Source organism: Oratosquilla oratoria, chromosome 2 (genome assembly GCF_046742065.1).
Source record: "Oratosquilla oratoria isolate Oo_2021 chromosome 2, ASM4674206v1, whole genome shotgun sequence".
Classification (NCBI taxonomy): Eukaryota; Metazoa; Arthropoda; class Malacostraca; order Stomatopoda; family Squillidae; genus Oratosquilla; species Oratosquilla oratoria.
In genome coordinates, this window is record NC_134778.1 from 23330074 (window position 1) to 23346481 (window position 16408).

General features: G+C 45.2%; 1 protein-coding gene across 1 annotated transcript; it reads left to right on the forward strand.

Annotated features, from left to right (window-relative positions):
- The first annotated feature begins 14361 nt into the window (after positions 1-14361).
- On the forward strand, positions 14362-14763 carry LOC143034675 (histone-lysine N-methyltransferase SETMAR-like). The gene has a single exon (XM_076201047.1). The coding sequence runs from the start codon at positions 14362-14364 to the stop codon at positions 14761-14763; it is 402 nt and encodes a 133-aa protein (XP_076057162.1).
- Positions 14764-16408: the final 1645 nt, after the last annotated feature.

Genomic DNA, 16408 nt, shown 5'->3' on the forward strand with positions numbered 1-16408 from the left:
GAGGAAAAGGTAGTTGCAGTGGGAAGCGCTAAGAAACTGACCGTGATGAGAGAGGAAAATGGAGGAGAAATAAGAAAAGATGAAGTGAACCCACCCTCGCACCTCCATTGGGTCTATTCTCCTGACTACGCTTCGGACATCGCTCGCTCATTGCTCAAGCCTAACCTAGGGCTAAACAGGCGTAAAAACCACTCCCACCCATTCCATCCCCAACATACTCTATGGTAAAGTGTCCGAATGGTTAGGCTAAATGACTAAAACACGTAGAATGTGTTGGCTCTTTATTTGTAGCACAGAATATGAAATGTGTATCGGAGGCTTAATGGGGGAGAGAACTAATCGGCACTGTGAATAGAATATCACACTTACTCTTTGTGTCCTGTAACCAGCACCCAGTTAGGCTCAACGTCTGTCTAGTAGCGTAGTCAGAGAGAGGCTGACTATGTTCGGCCGCGGGCTACTCACCCTGCGGGTCAGCCTAGCGCGTCATCCAATCAGTTGCTAGCATCTGGGTCACGTGATGACGCGCTGCCGAAACAATGGTCACGCTAGGTCGCGTCCCACGCCAACTTAACGCGGGAGCACGTGACCCAACGCGAGACGCTTACCATAGAAATAGTCACGCGTTCTACTCATGCCACATCCCTCCCCCTGTCAACAAAAGGCAGCGACAGCCGCCGAACACAAATACAAATTCAGCGTGAGGGAAAAACCGATGTGTACGACGTAAAGAGGTGGCCCACCAAAAATGGGTCGCCTAGTTACGTCAATCACTACGATAAAAAAAAAAAAAAAAAACCTCCGCGGCAAAATGCCAACGAAAAAAAAAAATAAAATAAAAAGAGAAATAAAGATACAAGGGCTTCTGCCCCTCTGCAGGCGATGGTGTTGTCATGAGAAGGGGTTGGTGTCCTTCACTTGGCGGTGCTGAGCCCTCTCGTCATCTGAGAGGTATTCGACGTCCCACGACCAGCAGAAACTGGTAACCTGTAAAAAACAACAACAGCAGAATCGTGTCCCAGAGGGGGGGGGGTGTTAGCTGTCATGCAACCGAGGCAGGGTGCGAAGGAAGTATATTGATGTTTTCACAAATGGGGAATGTGTGCACAACTGAAAAGGGAAAGAAAAAAAAGTATGGATATGACAGGCTCCAACTTACGTGGATGTGGTACACGGAGAGGTCACATGGCTGTATCCTCCCGTCAACCTGGTGCGTGTGCGTGAAAGATGCTGCTTCATCCTGTCGACGCGCTGCGGAGCTCCAACCGCTCCATGCCACAAGGCATTGAGCTGCCTGCTACAGACTTATGCTTTGCAGAGCTGTAAAAATGAGCGGCGGCAGAAACTTTGCACAGAAGAGGGGGGGGGGGTTACGAGTGGATCAAACTCCTAAGAAATATGTATATACAATAAACATTATTTACATGAAATATTTCAGAACTAGGGGGAAAAATCTGCACCTAATCGCTGCCAAATGACGGCAGGTGTGAAGAGAAAGTCTCTACCATGATGGTAGGTTGGAATCCTTCTCACGAGTGGTCACTCGGAGGGGTCAGACTCGCTACTCTGGAGTAGGTCTGTAACCTCTTGCTCATGTGTGGGGAAAGCTCGTCGTACGTTTTTATACTCACACACAGAGAGATTGCCCTCGAGTTTGATCCGGTCCGTGTGGACACAGAACTCACGTCCCGACTTGATATGGTTGATGGCATAAATGACATCGCTCACCCTTCTGATTACTCTATAGTGGCCTTGGTATAATGGCTGCAGTTTCTTTGACACCCCCTGTCTAGGTTTTGTGGTTACGTACACTCTATCACCAAGGGCGAGCTGCTTTACTCTAGCCCTGGGCCGTTTCGTGTGCCTGTCAATAGTGGCAGCCTCTATGAACTTTTGGCATCTATCGAAACATGAATTTGCTAACGCCATTGTTTCGGCTGCAAGGTTTTCGGCGTTGTACCAAGGGGCACTTGGCCTGGTGAGCTCAGTTATAGGTAGGACGGGGTCTCTGTAAAAAAGGAGGAAATGAGGGGAATCTCTGAGGACTCTATGGTACGCGGAATTGTACGCCAACACCGCCAGAGGAAGCATCTGGTCCCAGCCGGTTTGATTATCCTGTACTAGGGACCGTAATATCTTTATAATTGTACCATTTACCCCTTCCACTATGCCATTACTCGAGGGATGCATAGGGGTGATTTTGTGGTGGCTGATGTTTGCCATCGCCATCACCTCTTTGAACGTCTCGTTCATGAATTCACCACCGCCATCTGAGATTACCTGCCTTGGAGCGCCATGTATGGCCAGGACGTATTGTAGAAAGGCACGGGCTACTGTCCTCGCTTCCTTTGAATTAATAGGTACAGCGACCAGGAAGCGGGTTAGTACATCGACTACGGTCAGGATGTACTTCGCACCAGTTAGCGTGGTGGTTAGTGGACCAATGAGGTCAACGTGCACTCTCTCAAATGGAGCTTTCACGTCAGGAAACTGTCTAAGTGGAGCTGGGAGGTCATAGGAAGGTTTGCAAGTAATGCAGATTTTGCATTTTTTTTTATCAAATCCTTCACATCCTCCGACATCTTAGGCCAGAATGCAAACTTCTGTAGGCGTTCCAGAGTAACTTGGATTCCGCCATGGCCTGCCATCGGAAGGCAATGGGCGATACGTAACGCTGCCGCCTTTGCTCCATCAGGGCATACCAGGCGAAGCTCTTCCAACTGGTATGCATTCCTACGCGCATGATATAGGAGTCCGTCGGGGAGGAGTCGGAACTCCCCGATTGGCACTCTTAGGCGCGGGATCTTTGGCACTTCTGACGTCACTCCTTTGAGGTACTGTTTTACTCGACCCCAATCAGGGTGTGCATCCTGATCCTTTCGGATCTCAACCTGGTTCCAGGTGATGGTATCCTCATCAGTATTTGTGCATGAGTTCCCTCGGCCACCCGTGGTTACGGCCGAAACTATGAAATCATCTATAGGGTGGTCAGCCCCCCGTATCCGAGAGAGCGCGTCCGCAACAATGTTCAATCTCCCGGGTATGTAATCGACCTGGATGTCGAAGTCGGCGATGGCCATCTGCCACCGGAGGATCCGAGTGTTTGTGCCCTTAACAGTGAAGAGCCAGACCAATGGCCTGTGATCACTCATCAACCGGACAGGATAGCCCATGATTAGTGGGCGGTTAACCGTGAGACCGTACGCTGTGCTGTACCGTCTCTCATGCGTGTACAGCGTGCGACTGAGGTACGAGAGTGGACGTCTCGCACCTCCTTCGCCCTCTTGCTGAAGCACGCCCCCGATAGCCGAGGCACTAGCATCGATGGTGAGTAAGAACGGTTTGGAAAATTTGGGGTATGGAAGGACCACCGTTGATGACAAATGATGCTTGAGGGACTCAAACGCATGCAACTGAGGAGGTGTCCACGCACCAAGCACACGATTGTTGTGCTTCCCTGTGACGTCACCCTTTGTCATATCTATTAGGGGCAACGAAATGGCCGCGAAGTGCGGGATAAATTTGCGGTAATATCCCGCTAATCCCAAAAAGGAAAGCAACTCTTTCCGACGCGTTGGCCGGGGGAAAGCTTTGATGGCTTGGACTTTCTCTGGCTGGGGCTTTATCCCTTCCTGGGATATTACATGGCCTAGGTTAGCGACCTCCTTCTGGAAGAAATGACATTTCTCCAGCCTCAATGAGAGGTTTGCTTCCTGCAACCTCCTAAGGACATCCTCAAGATTCTTGAGGTGGTCGACCCAGGACGTACCCAGAACAATTATATCGTCCATGTACACCATCGCACTGACCCCTAACAGCCCCGTTAGTACCTAGTTCATCACCATTTGAAAACAGGATGGAGCGTCTTTCAGCCCGAAGAGGAGAGACGTGAACTCGTAATGCCCTTCGGGAGTCGAGAATGCCGTTTTCTCGCAGCTGCTTTCCATCAGTGGGATCTGGAGATAGCCCTGCTTTAAGTCAAGCAGAGAGAAGATGACGCTGGAGCCGAGACTGCGCAGCATCGAATCGATGTGGGGGAGAGGGAACCTATCATCAACCACGTGTCTATTTAGAGCACGAAAATCAAGACAAAGACGAAGGGTTTTGTCTTTCGCAACCGGAACAATAGGAGCATTGTAAGGAGAACGAGATGGGCGAATGATCCCCTTACTGAGCATATCCCCAATGAGGTCTCTAATCTCACCTCTATACTTCTCAGGGAAGGGATAAGATTTGCGGTAGACTGGCGGTCCAAATGTCCGAATCTCGTGTAGGAAGTGAGGCGTCACGGTAAGTGGATCCCCCGGTAAGGCAAAAACATCGGCATATTTGACCACTAAAGAGGTCAGAGCCATACTTTCCCTGCCATGCCTATTAGGGAAAATGTTCCCTACTTCCAAACGTAACTTGTGTACGCGAGAGCCATCCACTACGTTAGACGCCTGGACCATTCCCACAGAGACGTTAGTTCCACCGTCTATTAGCGCAATCTCCCCTAAGAGGGAAATGTCTCCGACTACCTGGTCTTTACGAACCTCATGGGTGTCCGGGCCCAAGTTCAGGAATGGAACTTTACACCATGCCTTGCCATCTTCCATCCTGATCAGCTCTACTACTCCCTGGCCGAGCAGGTTGGCGCCTTCGGTATATGGGCGTGCTGTAAACAGCGACGAGAAAACCTGACCTGCGGGAGCGAGCTCGTTTGCCCTCTCGAGCATCAATCCTACGGTTCCCCCTGAAAACCCAGGCACCCACTGATGTTCGATTGACTTAACCGGGAAAGTGGGAGTTTCACTTTCCCGCTGGAAACTATGACGCTCCTCGCACACGGCGATGAATGGCGGTGAGTGCTGAGCCGTCCCCACAAGGATTACGGGAATATCCTTGCCCTTAACTTGGAATGTTAAAGGACTGAACGTCAACGTCACTTTGTGCGCCGCGAGGAAATCAAACCCTAAGATAATTTTGGCCGGCAAACCTTCAGCAGGGATGATAAAGAAAGGATGGTGGAACGAAAAACCAGCTAGATCAAAAGGAACATCTACCTTGCCAAGATTTGGCATCTCCGAGCCGTCGGCCACTATGATTCTAGTGGTAGCGACCTGGGAGCCTTCCATGGCGGTAGGCAAAATGCTCTTATGGATAAGAGACACCTCCGCTCCCGTGTCCAAGAGAGCACAAATAGACCTACGCGCGAGTGGCTCTAACAAGGTAACTGCGACCATGGCTAAGCTTCCACTCGGCGTACGGGAGCTAGCTAAATCGACGTGAACAATTGTCACTGCCGACTGCTGTTCAACCGTCACCTTGGATTGTGGACACTCCTGCGCTGGCCGTTTTTTGACGAGCCACTCGCTGCGAGACCCCTCTGAGCCTCATGACCGACACTAAACTCAGTCTCCCTAATTCGCCCTGCACCCCCGCAAGACTTGCAACACGTGGTAGGTCGACCGCGTGTTCTATAATAACACACATCAGTCGCGTGTCCTGCTTTCTTGCAATGGGTGCAGTATGGACGCCACCTATTGCGATTACCACGGCCCCGGGGACGCTTCCACGTGTTCCTTTGTCCCCCATGTCTGTGAGTCGAGTGCATGGCTTCCTCGTGAGGGCGCGTTGCGATCTCTCGCTCATGGCGAGGGCGCACCTCCACCTCTTGCGAATAGCGAGAGGGTGTCTCTGACTCTCGCAGATTGCGAGGAGAGGAAGAGCCTGGGACTCTGTGTACAGTGGAAATGTTATGTGATTGTGATGTTGAGTGGGAAAAGACGTCTGTGGCCGGGTATTGGTGGATCACGGCAGGTGCGGCTGGGTACAAAGCCATAGGGGAATCGGCACCGCCTGCGTAGACCGTCTTAACTGAACAAGGATGCCGATGGGCATAGTCAATGGCCGCATGGAGAATGGCAACAATGGACGCTTGCTGGTCTGAGGTGAGGGTGGTGCCGAATTGAGAGGGCATAGCCCGTTTAATGCGGGTTACCGCAGTAAAATTAGCCCACTCATCGCGCTCTGGGTGATACACCGTGTAGGCCGAGACCATGTCGGCCAGACGAAGCGCGAATGAAGTGAGTGTTTCGGCTGGATGCATAATTGCTTCCGCCAAACGATCAGCTAATGCGCCAGCCGACGCGGGCGCGTAGAAAAAAGTGCGGAACGCTAGTTTGAACGCATTCCAATCATCAGGATGCCCACTTTTGGCTAACCGAGCGGCAATCGCGGCATCACCGGCAGTTTTCTGCTGAGTGACGGCGATTTTGTCTGCCTCCGGGATCTCGGCGGATCACCTTTCATCTAACAGGGCGAGCCATGATTGTGCGTCCGTGCAAGCAGGCAGATTGGTAGTGGGATGATGGTTTATACCCGATGAGATAAATATTGGGACATCTGCAGCCACCTGCAGTGCCCTTGCCTGGTGGCTGACGGGTACGCTCGAACGCCTCGACATGGCAATGAAATAACCGGCCTAGCTCTAGCTAGCATTCCTGTATGTGCAATGAGTATTTGGAGAGTGTGGACTTTGTAATTTGTATGTATGTTCACTGAGTAATAGGAATGGGTACGTGTACACGAGTTAGTCAAACTCTAACCACCGCTTGCCACCACTATGGTAAAGTGTCCGAATGGTTAGGCTAAATGACTAAAACACGTAGAATGTGTTGGCTCTTTATTTGTAGCACAGAATATGAAATGTGTATCGGAGGCTTAATGGGGGAGAGAACTAATCGGCACTGTGAATAGAATATCACACTTACTCTTTGTGTCCTGTAACCAGCACCCAGTTAGGCTCAACGTCTGTCTAGTAGCGTAGTCAGAGAGAGGCTGACTATGTTCGGCCGCGGGCTACTCACCCTGCGGGTCAGCCTAGCGCGTCATCCAATCAGTTGCTAGCATCTGGGTCACGTGATGACGCGCTGCCGAAACAATGGTCACGCTAGGTCGCATCCCACGCCAACTTAAACCGGGAGCACGTGACCCAACGCGAGACACTTACCATAGAAATAGTCACGCGTTCTACTCATGCCACAACTCCACTCCTATCCACCCGTTCAGTCTCTCTTATCTTGACACCTGGACGACGGGTCATCCTTGCATCTTGCCCACTGCCCTGGGTCAGAAGCAGTGTCACAAGATACAGCACATCCAAAGCAAGGCCGCTTCAATAAATCGGCGACCCTTCCTCTCCGTCTACTCATACAGAAAAGGAGAATATGGGGAGGAATCCCTTTGGGCTGCGTCAATTTATTTTTCACACATACTTCCTCACCTCCCATCCCCCATCCACTCCCTTTCATGCATCACAGCATCATCCATACACAACCATTCTCCATTAACCCCTATCTTCTGGCCTCATCCCCAAAGCCCCTCTTACCCCATCCCATCTTATCCCAGGTAGCCCCTCATGTTCACTCCTCCCAATTCTGGCTTCCACACCTCTTTTACTAAGCTTTCTTCACCCATTCTTTCCATGTGTTGAAACCATCCCAATACTCTATCATCCACCCTATCTCCCAACTCCCTTCCAACTCCCGTTCTCCTCCTCACTTTCTCATTTCTCACTCTATCCAGCCTAGTAACCCCTATCATACTTCTCATGTACGTCACCTCAAACGCATTCAAACTCCTCCTTTCTATCATGTTCCATGTTTCTGCCCTGTATGGTGCTGTCGGCACAATCACTCCTTCATACAATCTCCTCTTGATATTTATTCCCAAATGCCTATTTCTCATTACACATTTTAACTCCCCAAAGCATTAACTATATTCTCTCAATCTACATTCTCACTCCACCTCCAATCTTAAGTTCCTTTGGACACTCGGGGACGGTGCTGCTTTTCATAACGAGGGAGGCAATCAGGTTGGGATGGCTGAAGACTTTCAGTGAGACCCTTTCGTAGGGCTCCTGAGGTGAAACACCTCTAGAGATAATCCCACGAAGGGTATCGGCGTAGTATATAAATTTAAATGTTCTGAAGGGGCATGCAAGCCCCTCGATGTTAGCTACGTCGGCCATACCCTCACGACCTTAAAAAGACGACTGCAAGCTCACCGTAACAACGAAGCCATCCACCAACATTTTGTCGATGCTCACGATAAAAAGCCGCCACTAGTAGATCTCATAAGAGATACAACAATCATCCACCATGATAACTATTATAGAAGTTTAGTAGTAGCTGAGGGAGTGAGCATCGCTTTACAAAACCCTATTTTAAATGTACAGATATCATCTGATTATGTCCTCCCCTCTAATAGAAAATACAGACCGTCACCACGGGACAAAAACTCACATGGAGATTATGTCTAGACTACCGTGACGTAATTCCACATCGGGAAGTTGTTCCGGTTACCCTTTCCGTCTCGGTAGGGTAGACAGATTCCCACCTTACAAGTGACCTCTCCCTACCGTTTTTACTCGGCCTTATATACCCATGTTTGTTTTGTTGTATTGGACTACCCTGAAGATGACCATTTGTAATTGTTGAAACAGCTATCGGTAAAATGAATCAACATTCTGAAGCCTTTTACTATTTCCTACAGTGTTTGAATTATGAAGAAAAAAGGAAACACAGAGAGTTAGAGAAATGTTCCCTTAAAATCATTTATGCCACTTGTGCTTTAGCTTTTAACAGGAATTGTTTACGGGAAAGACTTGGCCCAAAACATGTATATATATATATATACATATATATACACATATATGCATATATACATATATATACACATATATACATATATATATATATATATATACACACACACACACACACACACACATATATATATATATATATACATATATATATATATATATATATATATATATATATATATATATATATATATAGCCTATCCGAGAGTTGGCACCTTGACGTGGTGGATAGGCTTGAGAATCTTAATGACTACAAAAGCTATGTCGATAGAGAGGAAATATCTGCAGGGTCACCCATATCGTACGGGTTTTGTAAGAAAGATCAGACAAAGAACAACTCGCACGCACAGTCGCAGGACCCACTGCTAACTGGCACGTCTCTGATGGCGAACAGGGAAATTCCTCATAGATATATGGGGTACCGTCATAATGCCGGCGTGGACCATAGGACACCCAATAGATATAGGGTTTCACCGAATATAATGAATAAGATGACACCAGAGAAATATCTCTCCTGAAACCAGTTGGCACGGAAGTGAGATTACTGGAAAAAAAAAAAAAATCATAACAACCATGAACAACAAAACCAAAACGAAACCAGATGTTAAAATCAGGTAATGGATCAAGTAAAAAGTAAGTATATGGTGGTAATAGACGACTTTAATGCTAAAGTGGGGAAGAAGATGGGAGATGAGTCGTGCATTGGGAAGTTTGGAGTAGGTGAAAGAAATGACATGAGGAAAATAAACACTTTCTTCCAAAAGCGTGCAGGTCGCAAATGGACGTGGAGAAGTCTAAATGGAACATTAAAGAACGAAATAGACTTCATATTAGGAGATGAGAGCAAAAGCGTTAGCAATGTTACTGTAATAAATCTAATTTCACAGCCGAGAGAAATAAACTAGTTTTAAAAAAGAAAATAAGCCTTGCAAAGGTTAAGGATAATAAGAGGAAATTTCAGTTAGAAACTAAAAATAGATTCGAAGCTCTAATAACTAATGAGGATACCGTCGAACATATTAATTTGAATTTAGTGAATATCATCATGGAATCAGCAGAGAAAGAAAGAAAAAAAAACTCTAAAGCTACAAATGACCTAATTAAGGGGTCAGGGGCAATTATTCGAAAAAATCTGGTACATGAACGAATTTTAGGAAAACATTTAAAAAGAATCTCTATGATGTTGGCAACACTCCTACAAAGTTATAGAGCTGTATTTCGTTTCTATCTTTTTATACAGAATAAAATAGATAAATTATTGGCAACCTTTGGCAACCCCATTGCGTAACAAATATTCTGTATATTGGAATAGCGTTAATTTTTTCTATAGCTATTTTGTTTTTTGCTACGGAATTGTGTTTATGGAGGTATTTAGCAACTCCTCCCACAAGCATAGATCAGAAATAGCAGACATCAGGGCATCAGTACCCATCCAAACGTCAAAGTGAGGTCACGTTCTTTTGAAGCTCTCACCGTGCGTCATATTTTTGATTCCTCACTGTAATTTCTTGCGGTAATCATGGCAAGACTGACGAAAAGCCAGAGAGCTAGGAGGAAGAATGCAGTGAAGGCCCTTGCGTGCCAGATGAAGAAACGAGAAGGAAAAAAAAAACGAAGAGGACAGCATCCAACCCTCTTGCAGCACTCCACGAGTGAGCGGCCCCACCCACCTTACTCCACCCACACCACAAGTTGAACCCGCACCTCACACCTCATCTGCTAAGAAGAGGAAACTGGAGGTATGCTATGCATTGCAACCATCAGAGAAGACCACAGTTGATGACGAGAACTTAATTTTGAAAAAAAGTTATATCAAAGAATTATTCACACATGTTGCGTGCGGTAAGTGCTATGAGAAACTAAATGTCAGTTTTATAAATAAATACATGGATTATAAGATTGACTTAGAGTGTGCAGAGCGTGGTTCAAAATATAAGAATGCCAACAAGAACATTCTTGAGTACAGCGTCGCCCAAGCGATCCTGGACTACAATGTTGGTTATAAAGAAGGATTTGTTGTTCCTCTTCTTGGAGAACCCTACACCCATATTCATAAGTCTGCCCTCGAAAGAAGAGACAAGAAACGAGAGGAGAAAAAAGTGAAAAGTAAAAGTGGTAAAGTGACCAAAAGCGGGGACTATGGGGCTGGGGCCTTTTAAAAATGTCGCGCAAAATTTAAATGCCTTCTCATGTACATTTAATGTTTTTGTTCTTGTTGTTGTTATATCTTCGATTGTTCTTGATGGATTTTTGTCATTTTTGTTTCATTTGAAAGATAAAATTACGCTCTTTATTTCCTATACTAAAAAATAAAAGATTTTTTTTTTATGAAACCTAAATTTTGCAGCATCTTTGAAATGTTCAGAAAAGAAAATTCACAAAAAATCAGAGGTATAAGTTTGGTCAAATGTACAGTATAACTTATATTCCCCAGAATCTAAGCTTGTAATATATACCAAGCTTAATTATGTTGAAGGATTTATGAGGAATACAATACCCTGGGGAATTATAGACAAATGTAAATGGTAGTTATACCTAAGTTCATCAAAGAGATTCAAAAAGTTTTAGGACATGCTCCCTTATAAAGCAACCTGACGGTCCCTTAAAAGTGACCATGCAGATCAAAAACAGGAGAGACGAAATAGGAAGAGTAGAACTAAACAAGTTTATCAACAAAAGGCAGAGATCAGAGAAAAGGAAGAGAAACATGGATGAAATAGAGGAAACTATTCGGAAAGGTAAAAGTATTAAAGTAATCGAGCGCAGACATGCTTTAGGAAGACAGCAAATGATATGTTTGAAAGATGGAAATGGAGAAATCATTAAATGCAGAGACAGAATGGTAAAAAGAGTAGAAGAATTTTACTAAGAGCTTTACTCGTCGAAGACCGTAGTTGAGTCGGTAAATTCATGTGTAGACGTTAGTAGTGTACCAGAGATTACAAAGGAAGAAGTAGAATAAGCTCTAAAAACTATGAAACGAGGAAAAGCTCCTGGGGTAGATGGTATATCAATAGATCTGTTGAAAGACGAAGGTAAATTAGTTCATATTAAATTCGCTGAGTTGTACACCCAGTACTTACATAAAGAAAAGGTCCTGATGCGTGGTGCAATGCTATAGTGATTTTGATTCATAAAAAAGAAGACCAGAAGAACCTTAGTAACTATCAACCGATTAGCTTACTATCGTATGTATATAAAGAGTTCTCTAAGAGAGTATGTGGAATTGGGCAGGTAAGTTGATGCGAGCGACTGATGAGCGATGGAGCAAGTGTGTTACTGAATGGACTGATATATATGAATATATATATATATATATATATATATATATATATATATGTGTGTGTGTGTGTGTGTGTGTGTGTGTGTGTGTGTGTGTGTGTGTGTGTGTGTTTGTGTGTGTATACATAAATATTTATGTGTGTTTATACTTAAGTATGTATTTTGCTCATGAGTTCCCTTATATGCTTTCCTCCTGGAAGCACTAGACTTCCTTACTATTGCATCTAGAATATGTTTAGTAGATATCTTTGCTACCTCCGACTACCCTCATTCAATGTTCATTACGCAAATTGCAAAGTGCAAATTTTGCATTGTGTCTTGGGAATATGCTTTAGAGTGGAGCGCCATAATGAATGATATGAACAGGATACCTTGGTCAAAGACGAGGCCATATATTTGAAAGAAATAGAGAGAGCAGAGGCAGGAAGGTATTACACATTGCTAAGAAGATTAATATATTTCATTTCAATCCTTGCGACTATATAACGTAACGTTCCCTGTTCCAAAGAGTCTGCACCGTTGGCAGCGTAAAAGAATTGTAGAATATTGTACCCCACCACCTCTCGACTGAAATGATGGACTAATGTTTTAATTACATTAAATCACGTGATAAGCTGTGAGCTAATCCTTGTCACAACTTCTCTTATTCCTGCTCCTCCTCTTGCTCGTCGTTTTCTACCTTCTCCTTCATCTTCCTCTTTCTCCTCCACCTCCTTTTCCTATGCCTCCTCCTCGTACTCCTCGTAAGCCTACTTATACCCCTCCACTACTTTATAATCGTTTCACTCGTCTAATTTCTCCACTTTCACCTCCTCCTTTTTGTATCCCCACCCCCTCCCCTTTGTTCTCTTTTTTCTTTTTCTCTCTTTCTTCTTTCTACTCAACTCTCTCATCTTTATCGTTGTCCTCGTCCTCATTCTTAACATCCTTTTAACCCGCTTATTTCTCTTCCTTTACTTACTGTTCCTTCTCTTCCTTCTCCTGCTATCATGTATCCTCTTATTTCTTCTTTTCCTTCTTTTTTACTCCTCTTCATCATCCTTTTCCATCTCGCCTCTTCCTTCGCCCTCTCTCCTTTTCCCTCATTTCCCCACATCTTTCATCTCCACTTCTTCCTCCTTTGTCTCTTCCTCTTTTTTCCTCCTCCTTTTCCTTCTCCTCTTTCTCCTCTTCCAGGTCTATACTCCTACTCCTCCGCCTCCCTCTCCTCCTCCTTCACTTCTTCCACCACTCTCTTTCTGCTCCTGCTCCTGCTCCTCCTCCTCTTCTTCCTACTCCTGTTCCTTCCCCTCCTCCTCTTCCTCTTTTTCTTTGTTCTCGTCCTTGTCTTCGTCCTTCTCATTTTAATCTTCGTTCTCCTCTTTGATATCTTTTTTATACTGTATTCTTTATTCCTCTTAATTCTCTCCCTCCTCTTCCTCTGTTTTTTTCTGCCTCCTCCATTTCCTATTCCTCCTCCTTGTCCTCGACTTCTCTCTCCTTACCTCTTCCTACAAGTCCTCTTCTTCCCCCTCCCCAGCCTCTTTAGCCTATTCCCCTTCCTTTTCCTTTTACTCCTCCCACTTCTCCTATTTCTCTCCTTTATTTTTCTCATCCACCTATTGTTCTCCTTTCTCCTCGTCATTATTACCTTCATAATCTATAAGGTAACCAAAAAAGTTCTGTCCGTTTTTTGATTAGCCATTGAATGAAGTTCAAATATATACGGAATGCGTGTAGCAATTGTTTTCAAATTCGAACAGCCGAAAGTAGGAACATCAGACGTTATAAAAACACGCGCACCGTGCCCACCCATCAATTATACACCGGACAGCAGCGTAGAAGGATGGAAGTGTCTACAGATCTCGTTCGGGGCTGTTTGCTTTACGACTTCAAAGTGGGCTTATCAGGAGCTGCATCAAGCCGCCGCATATGTCAAGCGTTTGGGGATAGTGCTGTGAATGAACATACTGCAAGGCGTTGGTTTAAAAAATTCAAGTCGGGAGATTTGTCCCTCCGTGATGATCCTCGCAGTGGACAACCACAGGTCTTGAATGACTGAGTCCTGAAGGCGGCCATTGAAGAGGACAGTAGTCTAACGTGTGGTGAACTTGCAAGACAGTTCAACGTTTCCGATGAAACAGTTAGACTTCACCTGCACCGCCTAGGTAAGATGTTCAAACTGAGCAAGTGGGTTCCGCACACGCTGTTGGAGGTTCACAAGAGACAACGAGTGGCAGCCTGCATATCGCTGCTTTCTCGCCACGGTACCGCATCCTTATTCAATCGAGTGCTTACCAGTGATGAAAAGTGGGTTCTGTACGAAACTCCCAAGCGTTCCAGACATTGGTTGTCACCTCAGGATGCTGTCCCTCACACGCAAGATTATGCTTTGTGTCTGGTGGACAGGTCGTCAAGTGGTTCATTATGAGCTGCTACCAACGAACCAAATGGTCACTGGAGACCTTTACTCGCAGGAGTTGAAACGTGTGCAACAGGCATTGCGCCAGAAGGAGCCAGCACTGGTGAATCGCAAAGGTGTGCTTTTCCTCCATGACAACGCCAGGCCGGATGTCACGCGAGTGGTCAGGGATACCATACAGCAACTTGGGTGGGAGACTTTGTGCCATCCACCTTATTTACCTGACCTTGCACCATCCGATTACCACCTCTTTCACTCCCTGGATAATCATATTCGTGGGAAATCCTTTACCAATGAAGCAGACTTGCGCCAAGCCCTCACGGACTTCTTTACGTCCAAAACCCCCGAGTATTGCCGCAAAGGGATTGAACAGCTGGAGACACGTTGGAAGAAGGTGCTGGATGCCGATGGCGATTACTTCGAAGACTAGATATAAGTTATACATACTGTAAAGCGTTTTCCTTTTTTTTTTTCTTTAAAAACGGACAGAACTTTTTTGGTTACCTTGTACTACTCTTATTTCTCTTCCTTAACTTCCTTCTCCTTTCCATCTTCCTTGTTTTTCTCATATTTTTCCTCTTCCTTCTCTTCCTCATCTTTCTACTCCTATTTCTCCTTCTCGTCCTCCTCTCTTTCTCGTCTTCCTCTTACTGTTCTTTCATCTTTTCCTCATAGTCATTATTCACTTCTTCCTTCTCATCCTTTCCATTCATCTCTACCTTTTTTCTCCTATTGTTCCTCTTCCTCTCCTCTTCTTCTTCATCCGTCACCTCATCCTCCTGTTCTTCGCCCTACTTCATCACCTTTTCCTCCTTCTCCTGCTCTTCCTTTTTTCATCCTGAACCTTTTCTTCTTCCTTCTCTTCTTCCCCCCCTTCCTCCTCCTCTATTCGTTTATATCTTGTAACTTCACCTAATCCCTTTCCTCTTACTTCTCTTTTGTTCCTGTTTCTCCTTACCCTTCTCTTCCTCCTCCTCTCCCTCCTCCTCCTCCTCCCATTTCTTTATCTTTAACTTATTCTGATCCTAGCCATTATCTCCTCCTGCATTTTGTTTTTATTTTGTTACTCCACTTACCTCCTTTACTCCCACTTCTTCTACTTCTTCTTTACCTCCTCCACTTCATGACCTGTGGGGTCTTGCCTGGTTGTTACCCACGTTAGCTGAGTGGTTGTAGTTGTTGTTTGTATTGTGTGTTGTATGTAGAGGGGTCCTGATTGGTTGTTGGGCTCTGCAATCTGCATCTGAGTGTGAAAATGTGTTGTGAATGGAACACATTGTATTTTGCCTTGGGCGTTGTCTGCAGCCCTGAGTATTGTGAGAATTGGATTTGTGAAAATCACACCAGGTGGTGCCAAGGTAGTTGTTAAATGGTACATTTATGGTGCGGGGGTTAGGGTGAATCGGCGTGTTGTTTATGGAAGAGATTGTATTTATCCTGGCTGATTGAGCTTTGCTGAATCTATTCATCCAGCATCTGTCTGTTATTTCAAGGATGTATTTAGATAGGGAGGTGTCATTCATGTCAATGTTAACTCGCTTGGCCTCTCTCACACCTTATGGGTAGTGCCATGAAAAACATGGCAAACTCAAAGAGATTTGCTAGTCTTCTTCCTTGACATAATTTACAGCATGGTTGTTAGTTGAGACCCATGGAGATTTACCGTTGAGTGACGATCTGATTATTTTAGAAACCATTGCTGTTTGTGCCATGATGGAGTGGAAGGAGGAGAAGAAGGGGGGTTACACATGAACTATACGAATTTGAGAAGGAAATAAAAATCATTCTGAGTCCTACCACTGAATAATTTCCTAAGTTCTGAACAATATTCGGGGTATAAGAGACCGGATTCCAATTTAGACTCCAAGAAGCGTGCGAGTTGTTTAAACTCATGTTTAGGATCAATTGGTTATTAATGGTGGTTATTTTGTGCTTGTCCTGAGTTAGGTTATTTTTAGCGAAATGAACCTTACATGCTGCGATATGGTCCGTGATAGTTATCCCTCTTGCTTTTGAAAAAGTGGGAATATCAGGATTAGTGGTGGAGAGGGTATAGTGGTTATGGACTAGTGTAG